The 15,848-nt window shown below is 43.8% G+C and overlaps 2 protein-coding genes across 3 annotated transcripts in view; both read left to right on the top strand.

The window, feature by feature from the left end:
- The window catches only part of ANLN (anillin, actin binding protein), an 819,922-nt gene that overhangs the window by 642,302 nt on the left and 161,772 nt on the right, over window positions 1-15,848 (top strand). The gene's annotated exons all lie outside the window — the stretch shown is intronic.
- Window positions 327-8,751, top strand: DCLK3 (doublecortin like kinase 3). The gene is made up of 4 exons (XM_005144729.4): window positions 327-2,207; window positions 5,984-6,116; window positions 6,991-7,158; window positions 8,002-8,751. The coding sequence occupies exons 1-4, from the start codon at window positions 612-614 to the stop codon at window positions 8,196-8,198; spliced, it is 2,094 nt and encodes a 697-aa protein (XP_005144786.2). The 5' UTR covers window positions 327-611; the 3' UTR covers window positions 8,199-8,751.

Below are 15,848 nucleotides of genomic sequence, written 5' to 3'. Positions count from 1 at the left end.
CTGGCATGAGTAACCCCATGGTTTTCTGAGGATTTCGGGAAGGATTTAGGATAAGGATTTGTTTCCAGTATTAATAGCTTTAAATAGCATTTCTCTGTCACAAAGACAAAAGGCATTTACATTTTCTCCCTAACTTGAATGTGTTTGTAGTTGTGTGTACATGGAGTTACTCCTTAGGGGCAGTTCAAGTTCTTTATAAGCACTGAATGCACCTACCCCTTCTCTTTTTGGCCACATTCATTGACATGTAGAAAGCTTTCACTCAGAAACAACTGATGCTGCAGAATGAATAATACACCTGCTCTTTGTTTTCTTTAGGGCGCCGGGCCTTGTTTGACCATTCATCACACAACTCAAGCTCCAAAGTGAAAGAGAGGAAGCTACAAGGGACGTGTCCTCCTCTTGGTCGTGGGAGCTATGGCAAAGCCTGTTTGCATGAAAGCAGCCAGAGGTCCCCACTTTTTAACCCCCGGAATGGTTTTCACACCTTACATTCAGAGCACAGTCCTGTGAAGCCAAGGATTATTACAGTGGTGAAACCTGGTGGGCACACGCTCAGGAGGATAACCTTGCTTCTCAACAGGAGATCCGTCCAGACCTTTGAGCAGCTGATGGCTGATATCTCGGAGGCTCTGGGGTTTCCACATTGGAAGAATGACCGTGTGCGGAAGCTGTACAATCTGAGAGGCAGAGAAATCCAAAGTGTTTCTGACTTCTTTAGGGAAGGGGATGCATTCATAGCCATGGGCAGAGAGCCCCTCACGTTGAAGGACCTGGAAGTGGTGCTACAAGAGCTTTATCCTGAAAACCCATATGCTGCCAGTGCTGCCATTCAGCAGAATGAGGAGCAGTCCCAGAAGCTGATGGGCAGGCTGTATGACAAGGCTTCCAAAGTGGACAGTGGCTTTGATGAGACGGAAGTTGCCAAGAACTGCAGCAATGGCATGTCTCCCAAAGTGGTGGCTGGGCATAAAGGGAAAAGTCAAGCCAAGGCAAAGCAAGAGGAGAAGATGAGGACAAAAAAGAAGTGGAGTAGGGAGAGTTGGGATGGAGAACAAGGGGGGAAGCCTTCTAGGAAGATCAGGGAGAGCGAGAGGTACTTCAGCCGTGAGAGGAGTCCTGAGGATGGGTTAGAAGAGGGGTCAGAGGAGGTGGTGAGATGTGAGAAGTGTGAACAGGAAAGGCAGGCCAGGCAGAAGTTGGAAAGGGAAAGAAGGGCTGAGGCCTCATTGGAGAACAGAGACCTGAGCACGGGTGTGTGCCAGAGGTACCACATAGAGAGGAATGCAAAACTCAGGAATTGCAGGAAGTCCTCGGAAACCTGTCTGGAAGGTGAGGAAGTTGGTTGGAAGGATAACGGCTGTAGGAGGACGTGGAAGCCCCTGCTTAGGAATGTTAGCGAAGGGCTGGAGAAGCAGAAAAGGAGCATCGAGAAGGAAAGGGATGTGGAGAAACATGAAAGCCATGGGAAGGAAGTAGTGAAAATGAAGAAGAATGCTGTAGAAGGGCTGCAGCTAACACGGGAAGTGAAGGAAGAGAATGGAAGTAGCTGCATAATGAACCAAAGTGGTTGGCTAAAGAAAGACCCTCCGAGGGATGCTGAGAAACCATCTAAAACACATAGGGAGGGCAGAGAGGGACAACGGGGTAAAGAGGAGGGTGCCAGGAGAGAGGGGAATATTGTGTGTAGGGAGAGTGACCTGACACGACGAGAGAAGACAGGGGAGCGCAGAGCCAATAAAGAAGACAGCAAGGCTCAGGGGTTGGAAGGCACAAGCCGGAGGCATGCCATTAAAAACAGAACTGATGTGGAAAAGCACTATGAGATAGGCAGAACTATTGGGGATGGGAACTTTGCGGTGGTGAAGGAATGTCGGCACTGTGACTCCAACCAGATCTATGCCATGAAAATCGTTGATAAGTCCAAGCTGAAGGGGAAAGAGGACATGATGGAGAGTGAAATCCTGATCATCAGGAGTCTCTCTCATCCCAATATAGTAAGCTTAATTGAAGTGTATGAGACAGAAGCGGAGATCTACCTAATCCTGGAGTACGTCCCAGGAGGGGACTTATTTGATGCCATCATAGAAAGTGTGAAGTTCACAGAGCATGATGCTGCTGTCATGATCACTGACCTGTGTGAAGCGCTGGTTTATATCCACAGCAAGAACATTGTCCACAGGGACCTCAAACCAGAGAATCTCTTGGTAGGTATTGGCAAACACATTGCACATGAGCAGGAATTGAATCCATTTGCCTTTTAGTCGCTGATCTTTGACTGTTTTGAAGCAGGGAATATGCTTTGGCAGCTCTGTTTGGGAAAACCAGGTATAATTGTGAAGTGAAATTACAGATCACATCACATAGATCTCCTGTGCATTGCAGACAGCAGCTCTTGCAGATGGAAATAGGGTAGTGAGCATTTGTGTCTTTGTGGAAGTCTGCTTTCAGGTATGAAGGATGGTTCTTGTATGAAGCACACACTGAACAATGAGGCCTTGCAGAGCAGATTTATCACACTTGCTGATTTAGCTGATTTATTTGGTGGTCTTTTTTTGTCCACCACTGCAGTGATTTTATCTTGTGACCATTTCTTTTCTTAGGAGCAGAAGGGCGATGCAGCTGATTAAAATAACCTGACAGTAAAACGTGTTTTGGTGCAAACCAGCCCTAAAACTCAGCTCAAATACAGCTTCATGCCAAAAAGAGATGTTCTTTTTGTCCATCACATTTCTGAGCTGTGTTCTCTGCATCCAGCACTGAAATCAATAGAATTACATGTGTAAACATGCAAAGAAATGTTTGCAGTGCTGGCACTTGACAAGACATTGTAGAATACAGACAATAAACAGGTCTCCCTTGCTAATTATGTGTTAGAGGGTTCCATATTTCACAATAGATACCAAGTATTTGCCAGTGTCTAATGAGTGCAGCCTCTAGGACAGGCAAAGGTTGCACAAGGACCTGAACTTCTTACTCTCAGACTTATTGACTAAGCAATTGCACTTACACAAAGCCTTGCTGCGTATCCTGCTTAGTCTAATGGCAGTGCTTGGTTTGTGGTCTGTGTGTACATAAGAGCTGGGCAGTGCAAATGACTGATTTCCAGGGAAAAGTAGGACTGTAGGCCCTGCTTTCATGCCTTGTTTTGCCAAAACTCCAATTAAACCCAGAGGGCTTTCTCCTCCATTATGAACCAGGCTCTGCTCCTTCCTATTTGCTGAAAATAAGCCAGTGCCTTTGAAACACCTGAAGCCAGATGGTTCACTTCCCTCTACGATATGTAATCATTGCAGTGATGCAGGTAAGCAAAGAGAAGCAAGATACAGGTCCATTCTGGTTGCTTTCACCTTTAAGCTCACAGCACCGCAAACCAGGGATTGCTGGGCAGTGGTAACGTTGTGTGGCACTGAAATAATGATGTTGCCTGTTCTGACAGTCAGAAAACACTTGTCAAGGACAGGCCTGTAGGTATTTTGTCATAGGAGATCAGTGTTCCCCAAACACTGGTTCCCCTTTCACTGTAGGAAGGGAAATTGTACCTGTTCCAGTTTCATCTGCTGCTTGCTAGTGAGTGTGATGTGTTGCTGCTTCTTTCAACAAGCCAAATGAGTTTATAAGCTCTTGATAGTGATGGATAGCTGATGTGCCATCTAAAACATGCCATTTGGGCAAGATTCTGCCTTTTCTGGCTTTTTAATGTGTTTTCTCTGACTCCTCTGAGTGACTGGACCAGTAGCAGCAGAGTAGGAAGCAGACCTGCCACCCATTTTTAACATCAGCCAGTGCTCCACATTAACAGTACTGAAGCAAGGGGTTTGTCTACTGCAAACCTGCTTTGTGTGAGAATCCAACCCTGCTCATGATGATATTTGAATGTAGTATGAGCCATGGCAAACGGCTGTGAGTTATCAGAGAAGCAGCAAACTGAGGAAATGAAAGCTGGGGGAAGAAGAGAAACCTGTTCCTGTCCCAGAGATAGTTTCTATCCCTGTTGAAGAAAGATGGAAATGCACTTCTATGTCCAGTAAAATAGATACAGGATATGGGAAGTAAATGACACGAAGTCACCTCCTTGCTCCATTGTAGGAGGAAGGGACAGGGTTCTATTTGTGCCTGTGTGCTCATCTCTTTGCACGCTTCTGAAACATACTTACATGGCAGTTGTTTAACACCTGGCTTCATAAATAAGTGTTGTAACTGTTTGTGTGTTTGAGTTTCTGCCCTTCCTTTTTCTAAGTTCAAGTACATCCTTTTGTCCTTTATCTTTGTTTTTGTGACACTGTTTATGCCTGCACAAATGCTGTCAGAGGTTTCTGAGTACATTTCAGTTACACCAGTTTTCTAGTTACCTGTTAGGAGCTTCAGTCTGATAGAGACTCCTCCAGCTAGCAGCAAGGGATGTCTGAAACTTAGATGTGTAAGCAGTACCTCTTCTGAAGTGCTGTCTATTTCTGATATGCATAACACCTTATGGGCTAGCTTGCTGTAAGAAGAATCTGTGCTACCATATGTATGTACATACAGAGATATATTGATGCTATAGATCATCGTCTGCTGATCTGCATGGTCTGAAATCTGATGGATTTCGCAAGGTGGATATAAAACCCAACAAGAACATGAAGTACAGGAGAAAAAGAAATCAATTTGTCCTTTCTTTGAAGATTTACTTGCCTTTGTACTAGTGTATTATTATCTTCTGGATGTATGGCTGGGATAGCTAGAAATCCTCAGGCAATATCCTGACATCCTTCTATAGCATCTGTATTGGAGAGAGCAGTGAGCAATTCTGACTGCCTTTAGTGCAAGACTACCAGACGCTGGCTTCTCTTGCAGCTGGAGGACACAGGTATTTGTATGGGCCAAGTTGGCTGGCTACAGAAAGTATACTGAATACTGGTCTTATCTCAGTTAACTACAGGCAGCTAAGACAAGGCAGCAGTTTTAAATGGCCTTTTGGAACCATTAGGATTTCTGTGATAGTGCTATGAGTAAGTAATCTGTCTTCAGGAAGCTGAGGAAGCTTTTGTTTCTATAGTGGAGCGTATTTGTATGCTCAAGGTGATGCCAAGTGGTGGGAAGGTAGACTGGAGAGTACCAAGCTGAGGATGAAGGGATGCTCCCTCTGCCTGCGCTGACTGTGAGTTCTGAGCATAGTGTTAGTGAGGATGCTGAGGAGTTCTGGGCTGTCGCTTTCAGGTGTGCTGACAGGTTATCTGCTGTCCTGAAAATGATTGTTACAAAGCTGTGAAAACACACCCTCAGTGCAGGCTCTTCCTACCTGTCCCATTAATAGATAATGAAAGCTCAGTGGGTTTGGCCTGGAAGAACAGATGGTGCAGTGTTGCCACCTTGTGCTGTGATGAGAGATGAGGAGCCTGGCATGGAAGAGAATGGCTTGGAAGGGACCTTAAAGCTTATCTACGTCCATCCCCTGCCAGGGGCAGAGAGCAGGTTGCTCCAAGCATCCTGTCATCATGAAGTTGGCTAATGTCATAGGGGAAATGGCTGTGGCATTGTAGCTGTCTCCTCCTTGCATTTGTAGTAAACTTGATTGTCAGTTTCATACTGAAAAATGCTTTTTCATAGAAAAACAGACCCCCCCAATGGTTTGCTTATTCAGCAGTAGAAGGCTGCTTATATATTCCATAAAGAAGATAAAAGGGATTAGCAGGCTGTAACATATGCCCACAGTGTTCTTTGTTGCTTTCACAAGAATAAATGACAACATATAATTGACTCTTGATTATTTTCCCTTCCTCCTTTTCATTCCTTGGGAATTGCAGCACACCAGGCTTTGTAGAGCAAAGTTTCCTTGTTTATCAGAATACTGTTTCCATGTGATGCTGCTTTACTTGAAGGCACCGTTATTGGAACCTTTAGAACTCTTCTATGAACTGCTCCTGTTTATTATTAACTACTCAATCTTTTCCTGTCTCAAAATGCATCTGGACTAAAGATCTGTGTTTTCTGTTGAGCGCAGGTTCAGCATAATGCAGATAAATCTACTACACTGAAACTAGCAGATTTTGGCCTTGCAAAGCAGGTGACGAAACCCATATTTACCGTGTGTGGAACACCGACGTATGTTGCCCCTGAAATCCTTGCTGAGAAGGGTAAGTGTCTAGATTGGTAATTTCCTATGAATAATACAGTTGTTCTGAACTTCCTAATCCTGGGAATACCCCGAAGTGTTCCAACCTACTGATGTGTCTTTGCAGGGTTGGTGGTTGGAGAAAGGAAGCCTTTTAGCTTTTGACAGACACAAGCATGGCATCATTAATATCTATGATAATATAACAGATTTCCAAGCAGAGAAGCCATAAAATAGCATAGGTGGTAACTGCTGTATTTAGGCAATGAGCTAAAGTTCATGGTGCAAGCTGAGGGTAGTCAGCCCTGTTTCATGACTGTACCCCAACAACCCTTCAAGTCCCATAATGATACAAAACCACTGTGTGTATGTTAAACTTGGATAACAAGCTAAAACATATTCCCCATTAGAAGATAACTTGGAGATTTCCTATCCGAAAAGATTCAGACCTGCAAAGGAGTCAGTTTTGTTGATGAATAAAGCAAAGCTATTTCTGTCTTCTGTTGTGTGGAGCTGGGTTGCACATCTCCAGTTATACCCAGTTTCAATGGAAACTTGGCACTCTCTCCATGCGTTCTTGAAGGGAATCTGAGGAGGACTGTTTTAGGAATATATGCTGTGTTTTCCCAATGAGTTTCCAGTTGACACTGGCCTTGCGAGACACTGTTTGTGAAACAAGAAGAGGCACTTTGTGAAAGCTGTAATTATCATCAGGCAGAGCAGCTCATTTGCAAGCGTGATGCACCAGCCACCATTCTTCTGCTGACCTCATCTATTTGAGATGCTGAGCAGAGCTTCTGTGTTCCTTGGGAAAGACAATGGAAAAGAAACATCTCCCTATCCGTTGTGAGTTTTCCTTCTAAACCAGGCCTTTTGCTTTGTCTTCTCTTCCTTAGGCTATGGGCTGGAAGTAGATATGTGGGCAGCTGGTGTGATCCTTTACATCCTGCTCTGTGGTTTTCCCCCTTTCCGCAGTCAGGACCGTGACCAGGATGAGCTGTTCCAGATCATACAGCTGGGTCACTATGAGTTCCTTTCCCCGTACTGGGACAATATCTCTGCAGGTAAGATCCAGCATGGGTAGCAGGTCTGGGAAGTGACAGGCTTTATCCCTGTAGTGAGAACTCCCTTTTGTTGAGGACAGTGAGCTTCAGTGAACCTTGGGGGTGTCTTACAGGCCTTTTGTGTGATCCTGTGTTTGCTGTAGATGGGGATTTAGTCCACTGTTACCATCAATGACTGTGGATCTGAATATTAGGTCTGATTGATTAAATGGATTGCTCCGTTTCTAAGCTAAGAGCAAGCATCTGCTTAACCCTGCTTACAAGGTGAAGAAGAAGGTACCAAAAGAATCCCCAGGTTTCTGTTAGATTGTGAAGATGAGCACAAAACTCACCAAAACTGAGAATGAAACCCTTGCTCTGCAGAGCCCGGTGTGGGTTCCCTAATGAGATCAGTGGGGTGTGCACGTGGTCCTTTTCTCCTCCTTGCAGGCTAGCACAGTGTCTTCTATGCACTCTTGGAAGGCAGAAACCCTAACACCCCTCTCTCCATATACAGTCTTTTAAAGAACATGCTCAACAGCACTCTATGACTTTATGCTCCTTGGGGGATGAGGTATGAAATGCTAATTCCCATGTATATGATGCCTACAGCATGCTTTCCAGTTGAAATCCCCTTCGCTTTCCCCTCCCTTTCTGATGGGGAGAATGAAATCAGTAAAACATATGCTGGAGTTCTAACATCTCATGTCACTAATTCTAAATCCTGTTGTTAGAATACCTCTTGGGGATAGTCACACAAGTCATTCTGGTACTATAATACATCAAAATAAGGGTGTTTTGTGCAGGTATAACTGTCAGCATCAGCACATCACTGCCCTTTCCCCCTTCTTTCTTTCCTAATAGCAGCCAAAGACCTCATAACCAGGCTGCTGATAGTGGATCCCCAGAAGCGCTACACAGCCCGCCAGGTCCTCCAACACCCTTGGATCAGAACAGCTGGGAAAACCAACAGCAGGAACCTGCAGAAGGAGGTGACCATCAATATTGAGCGTCATTTCCGGGCCCAGCGCCGGAGGGAGGTTGCTGATGAGGACACATGAAACCTCTTCAAGCTTCTCTAGTCTTCTTTTTATGATTCACCAATTATTTCTGTTTTCTAAATGAATTGGGCCTTTAGTGCATAGCTGTTGGTAGCTATCACCATGCCTGTGGGTGTTCTGCCTGGGGTTATGAAGGACACTGATTGACTGCATCCATCTCCCTCTCATATTGTTTGTGAGTCTCTCTATTGGCAGCAGTGGAGACTGAATGTTTCCTGGAGGGTACCTAATAGTTTACTGGTTTGGGCTTTTACATTATGAAATGTATCATCTGTTGTAGAAGACAAGTGTTTGCTTCTGAGGCTGACACTAGTGATGACTCTTCTCTTGTCTCTTTCTGTATGGGATCTTCCAGGAGTTTTATGTTTGTAATGTTCTGTGTTTAGAATGGTTTCAAACCAGCTGTCTGCATACACCTTCTGCACTGATTCTGTCATCTGTCTCTTCACCAATTCCTACTAGCAATGACGAAGGTGAAGGAATAAAAAAGAACTAAATCTATTCTTTAGCTGTAGGATATGTTAAATAAGCAGCAAGACACTATTTATTAAGGTGTGAGGGGAAATAAAGCCTTTTAGATTTAATCAGATGTTTTAACAATACATCCCTCAGCAACATCTTCAATTGGATGCTCTTGGGACAGGTTAATAGGTGGTACAATGTTTCTGCTAAACGATGGTGGTGCTGTGTAATGTGGTAGTTTCATTTGGTTCAGAGAAGAAGTGGGAAGATCTCCTGACCGATACCTTCTCATGACTGTAATAATAAGTATCAAAGAGCTTTTCTTTCTGTTCTAGGAAGTCATTGAGCAGCTCTAAGGGAGCTTTGGTTCTTTCCCCAAAGATGTATTTATGGAATGCTAATCCATAGGAGAAGCCATCCTCATACATCTGTCATTGTTCCCTGCTGATGGAGAAGGGAAAGCTGGGAAGCAGCTTTTGTGACTTAAGTTAACCCTTGCCTTTATGGTTCCCATCCATCCACACACTTCACAGCTGAATCACTTTTACATGCTTTTTCAGTATAGGTTAGCAGTGGTTTGGGGTTTTTTCCCTGTTGTCTTCCCTGGGAACTCTTTCACCTTATTTCCATGAGAATGGGCAATGGGATGGAATCACATTAAAACACAGCTTGGGGAAAAACAGCAGCTTGTTGGCTATGGGCAGGTCTCTCAGGGGAAGTGTCAGATGCTTCACTGCATGTGTTTTCATAATGGGATTTGATGTAGTTAAAAAGAAATCCTATGGGGGACAAATTCCAGTCCTGAGAAGGTCCTGGAGCAGCGTTGGAGGCTCAGGATTTGGGTTAACTAGTCAACTCCAAAAAGCACTTGAGCTGCCCATTTTATAGTGCTTTGTCCATGAGTTCCATGTGCTGGCAACTAATATTGATGTGAAGATATCAGTAATAATCATGTTTCTGTTTCAATTCATGACTGTTAGGCTGCAAGGATGATGTAAGTGGAGACAACTTGGCTCTTAAACAAGAACTGCTCTTTCAGTTGAACTGGCTTATTTTAAATACCCATTGGACAAGACTTGCTGTGGAAATCAAGGATTTGAGAAAGAACAGTCAAATCTCTGCTCTATGCCCAAGTATGATGTATGATACCTCTGCTTTGGAGGCCCTGAGGCAGGTTTACTTTCCCTTTTCCCAAGAACAAGAATAGATTTAAGTGCTTTCCTGAGTTAAGGCTATGTGCAACCTAATATTCTAAGAGCATTATGTGATCTTTGAGTACTAGTACTAACTTCTCTGTTAAGTGTGTTTTGGATAGGAAAGGGTGGGCAAATAGTCTCTGACTTGACACATTATATTTTGTAATTCTCTTATTTTTAATATATTAATTTAAGAATAAAGTTTGAAGTGACAAAAAAAGAACATTTTATCAGCCACAAACCTGAGTTTTGCTATTGATTTGCCTTTTTCCCTTTAAGAACGGTCTACAGCCTTATAGTGCAGAAGGTAGAGAATTCACTTGTAAGTACAGACACTACAGAGGAACTTCTGTGTTGGCATTACTAATAGATATGTGGCTTCAGGCCCTCTTTCTTCAGGTTGGAAGCTGAAGAAGCTTCCAGGTGCTTCTCAGGGTTTTTCCTTTCTTTCTTGCATAGATATTCCTTCTGTTCTCTCATTGCTTCCAGTGTTCTTGCTCTGCCTTTCTGTTGCCCTAAGGAGTTCAGCTTAATCCAAACCCCATTAAGTCTGCCATCTCTGTTCCGACTGACGTTGTAGGTGGGTTTCCCATGACTCTATTATGGAAATCTTTGGCTGTAGGGTGAAAGGGATAATGGGATGTTGTCCTCTGAGCTTGGGCCTTCTGGGTTATGGTTCTACCACAGCATAGTAGCAGCAAGAAGTTACTGGAGCTGACTGATTGCTTGTGTGTGAGTATCCAGATTTGGGGCAGTATTCAGCCTGCCTGAGGATACAGTAACTTTGCTGTGCTTGTAAACTGATCTCCCCAAATAGAAGTAAGTATCACTGAAATCCTTCTCCTACCATTTCTTCTGTTGCTTAAGTTTCTCTTCATTTAAGCAACATGTGGAAAATGCTGTTTATGTTGCTGGGCATGCACTTTTCTGTCCTCTCTGAGCCCACCAGCACTATTCTTTACTGTTGACATCTTGCTCCTAGCAGGAATATGGGGACTTTGACTGGGCTGACAGTGTATTGGCACTGCTTGTTCTGTGAGTGAGGTTTATTTGCTACTAGGCTGAAAGTGTCCTTTTCTGAGTTAGAATACCCAATGGACTTCAGTAGGACAGTGTTTGTTGTCTCTGTCCCTTCAGTAGAGGCCAACTCTATAGTGGATGTTATATTGCGATGTTCTTTCCCATAAACAAGGAAACAATTGTGTTGTATTTTGAGATTTTACTTAAAATTGAGGTTTTCTTGGCAATTCAATTGTTTGGGAAATGTGGATTTGGAAGGTTTGCAGTAAGTGCTGTGTGTACCTTCATTTTCACATAGACCTGTCCCAGTTCAGCAGTCCTTTGAACACTTCCAGATGTGTTTTTCTTTGCTGCTGTGTGATCCTATTAAAAACAACACTATGCAAGACCAAAGCTAATACTCATTCCAACACAGTTTTCCCCTTGCACTGCATTGTGTCTGCTATGATGTTAGTGACGAGCAGAGCTGGCTTCACTGAAGCTTAATGCACAGCAAACTGAATTCTCCCATCGTTAATTCTTACCATGTAAAATCCAAGTGTGTTTAGAGAAAGGTTTGCTCTGTTTGTGGAAGCAGGCATTGAAAATGAATTGATTCCAGAACTGGCTTTTCAAAGGACACAGTGTATTAGGAGCTTGTGTACATTTCAATCCTGTTATTAAAGCCAGTATTTCCCTGCAGTATCAGCTGTAGCAGTGGAAATCAAATTGCATCTTATCTATTGATGATGCTTTCAAAGAAGCTACTTTCTCTGGATGTGAGCACATGTGATTAAGGGGCTACTTGTGAGGATCAGTACAGACTCTTATTTATTGGTGCTTAAAGAGACCTCAGCCTCCTCACTCCTGCTAGAATAACTGTTAGAAACAAATAGGTTTTATGATAATCACACATATTTATTTCATTGTATTTTAATGGGAATTAAACCAGATTTAATGCTTTGCTGGTAGGAATGGGATTCACTCATGTTTCCTCCATCACCTGTAGTTGAAGTCAGAGTCCAGCAATGTCTGTTTAAGAGATGGGCCATTAAAGCTGTCACTGCTCCATGCTATTCCTGTATCATTCTGTTTGCTGATTTATTCTGCTGCCTTGAGCTGGAGAGAGATGTTGTATTCCTGCAGAATTTCATCATTTTAATGAGGGCTGTTTTGATAACATAGCAATTGGAGAAAGACAAAATAGAAAACTAAAGCTGATAGCTCACACTGTCACAGTGTATTGAGATGGCTGAAACTGAAACAAAAAGGTGGAGCCATCTGAAAGCTTAGACAAGTGCAGGATTGTTCCTGTAGAAGGTGCTTCAGCAGCTCAAGCAATAAGGATACTTACAGTGAGGGTGCTGAGGCGCTGGCACAGGGTGCCCAGAGAAGCTGTGTTCAAGGCCAGGTTGGACACAGGGGCTTGGAGCAGCTGCTCCAGTGGAAGGGGTCCCTGCCCATGGCAGAGTATTGGAACTGGGTGAGTTTTAATGTTCTTTTCAACCCAACCCATTTCATGACATGATGTATTTGATGGCAAGTACACTGAGCCATGCAGTACATTGTTAGGGGTAAATAGGTGCCACAAGTGTCAGCTTCTGGGGGTGTTGGAGATTGCTGTGTTGGATAAGGTGTGGGACTGAATAAGGGGTACTCACAACCACTGTGAAACAGGGATGCGTCATGGACAGGTTATTCCTGTGTTGCCATTGCTGTGTTAGTTGGTAGAGCTTTCTAGATTTCAGTGGCAACCAGTGTATTGTAAGAAGGCACTTATCACAAAGAGTCTCAGCCTAAATCATTTTAGGTGATGTTTAATGTCAAGGATTTCAGCAATGAAGACAATTTGCCTACACAACTGAAGTGTGTGGTTGTTAACTGCTGCACAAAGATGTCAAGACAACCTTAGTGCTGGCTTTTCAGAGTGCTGTTCTGTGATCTGAAGTGTTTGCAGCATGCAGTTAATGACACTGTCATGCTTCAGCATATAACCTTATTTACCAGGCTAAGAAACCTGTGTGCCCAGGGCAAGGATGGAGCTAAATGGGTTGCAAACATGTGTTTCCTATCAGCTTGGCTGGAAACATACTGGCCTGAATACTGTTCAGATGGTGACTGATGTGTGAAAGCTGTGTTCCTGATGGGGATTCCAAATGGATGTTAATGGTGTGTCCTTCAAAATGTGAGCATTTGGTTGAAGGCTGGCACATGTCCTCATAGGGTGTTATTTCTGTGTGCTTAAAACAAAGGGAGATGCTGTGTGAATAACCCCTCACCACTGAAAGAAAAAAGGTTCTGAAAGAGAAAAATAGGGGGAAAAATAAATAAAAGAGGAGGAAAAGCTGAAAAAAATGTAACTTTTCCCAAAATGCATTATTTTCTGAAGTAAATCAATGCTGTGGACAAATCTAACAAAGTTTTATGAGTGAAATAAAACCTATATCTCTTCCTTTACTGGTGTGTAACATTCCTGTGATGATTCCCTAGTTATTCCTGTGTGCCTGGAGATTCCAAGCAGCTACTATAGCAACGACTAACATTATCCCACCTGGATCCTAATTGCATAACAACAGGGAAGGAGGAGAATCCCTTAACAGCCATTAAAGCAGCACTGCTGCACCATATAAATAACTGAGCAATTAGTCAGCTGCAGGAGATTGATGGAAGATTACCTTTAAATGCGGTTCAAGGAGCAAGCAGTCGGAGGTTAGAATGTGCCAGTATTAACTCCCTCCTGCCATAAATGAACAGGAAATGAGTGGTAAGGATGTAAAACCGAAGCTTCCAAAGCCTGTGTTTAGGTGCACAGTTCACCTGGGGAAAGCTTGAACAAAGACATGCAGGTAAGAGCTTTGTAAGCAGGAAAAGAAGGTGTTCTCTAATTGCCAAAGCACTGAGTACGATGGGCACTGAAAATGACCTGGTGTTTTCTTTATGATGAAATACTTCCATTAATTGGAAGCTCTGAGGATGGGATCTTAAAAGCCCTAAGCAAGGGGTTTAGGTTATCCCTTGCTGTGGAATGAGGAGTACAAATGATGCTTCTGCAGCAATCAGCTTTGGAAATCCCACCCTTGGTTTACAATGCTTTCTGCTTGTTGCTAATCCAGTTAGTGAGAATAACAGGTTTCTCTGACGTTAAGCTTTCCTGTCTATGTGCTTGTTATCAGCACAGTTCCCTTTACACAAGTCTCCCAAAAGGAATACTTAAAACCCTATCAAAAATACTGTTGTCAGATCATTGTCCTAATGAAGCGTGATGGGGTTGCTATAAATTATACCAACAACTACAGAGCCTTTACCAGCAGGATACTTTGGGTCAACTCTTGGACAGATCCTCTATGAGGAAGTGAATAAGCAGAGATTCAGCATCTTCATTCTGGTAAGGAACCTGGATTTGCTGTCATTCACTTTGTTTTCAGCATCCAATGGACTGATACAGGGAAGGGTAAGGATGGGATAACTTAGTTTTGGGAAGCAGAAGCCTCCTCATTGGCAGGCTACAAGGGTTTGGATTCTGTGGGGTATTTTCTTCATACAGTCCAAGCTGTATTTAGTGAGTCCCAAACTAGAAGCTTTTCAGTGCACATATGCAAATGCATTTGCAGTTTTGAGTATATAGGTTCAGTGTGGGCTGCAAGAAGCAAGATTTATTCTCCTTGGTCTGTCAGCTTTGTACTTATTTTACTGGTTTTCAGGTGTGGTGTTTTTCAGTGAAAAAATACAGCTTGCAAATTAGGATTTCTATTTAACCCCATTTAACCACAGACACTTTCTGTATGCTTTGGGAAGAGATCCTTTGCATTGATGCGGCGTGTAAGTATTTTGCTATGACTTTGCTATATCTGTGATAACTGATCATAGCAGTGATGCTTCTGGAGATCCTCAGAGGCCTGAACGTACTTGAGCTCTTGATTGTGTGTTAGGCATTAGTGCCTGGTGCCTCAGTGAATAGGCACAGCATCCTGAATTCCTTCCTTGGAGGGATGCTGGAGCATGAGGTACAGGACACCTGTAATCCAGGATTCATTCCTGTTGTGCCAACTGAGCTGATCCTAGTGTGGGGTAAAGGGCTGATGTGGAGGACTGGGGTCAGGGGTTCTGCCATCCTGCTGAGGGGCAAGAGGGGTGCAGAAAGGTGTTAGAGCAGAGCCCTGCCTGTCACACAATCATGGAATGGTTTGGGATGGAAGGGACCTTAAAGCTCATCCAGCTGCAACCCCTTCCACTGGAGCAGCTGCTTCAAGTCCCTGTGTCCAACCTGGCCTTGAGCACTGCCAGGGATGGGGCATCCCAGGATGGGACAGACATCCATGTGTCCTCTCGCTCCATGCTTTACGCATGGTGACATCAGGAACATTTACATCAAAGGACAATCCAATCACATTACTGTGTTTTAAAAGCAAATGCTGCTGTTGTGGTCACCCATTTATTACGGGCAAAGGAATTGTGGGTTGAAACAAACACATCTGAATCGATTCCCAAAGAGCTTTGAGCATGAGAGGGATAATTTGAGCTTCATCCTTTTGGGTTTGTATTCTGATGAGATTCCTATGCTGATGCTCCTTGAATGGCTGCTAAAACCTGGACTGAGGTCATACTGCTCTGTGTTCTGGGTTAGCTCCGGCTTCTCTTTTCAGTGGCTCTCTATAGAACTGGGCCTTTGCAGTTTTAGGGAAGCAAAGCTTGACGCTTTACTTCCATATTCCAGCTTTATGATGGTTTCTAAGGGAGGAAGCCACGGCTGGGGAGGCCACCGGGTGGAGCTCTTGGCACAGGAATGGGGGGACTTTGGGCATTAGCTCCGCGTAAAGAGCTAATGTGGGCATCCACAGGGTGGCCACTGCTTTTCCTTCTCCTCCTCCTGTCTGTTCTGGAGTTAAACACCCGGATTTGTGCCTGCTGCTGTGCCTGAGGTGAGCAGAAGGGTTGTCCATCAGAGGATCCAGGCAGACTCGTGTCCCTCAGTGATAATAGGTGGAGATGCCAG

Source organism: Melopsittacus undulatus, chromosome 1 (assembly GCF_012275295.1).
Source record: "Melopsittacus undulatus isolate bMelUnd1 chromosome 1, bMelUnd1.mat.Z, whole genome shotgun sequence".
In the NCBI taxonomy this organism is placed as follows: domain Eukaryota; kingdom Metazoa; phylum Chordata; class Aves; order Psittaciformes; family Psittaculidae; genus Melopsittacus; species Melopsittacus undulatus.
Note: the sequence above shows the minus strand (reverse complement) of the source record. Positions and strands in the feature narration are given on the sequence as shown.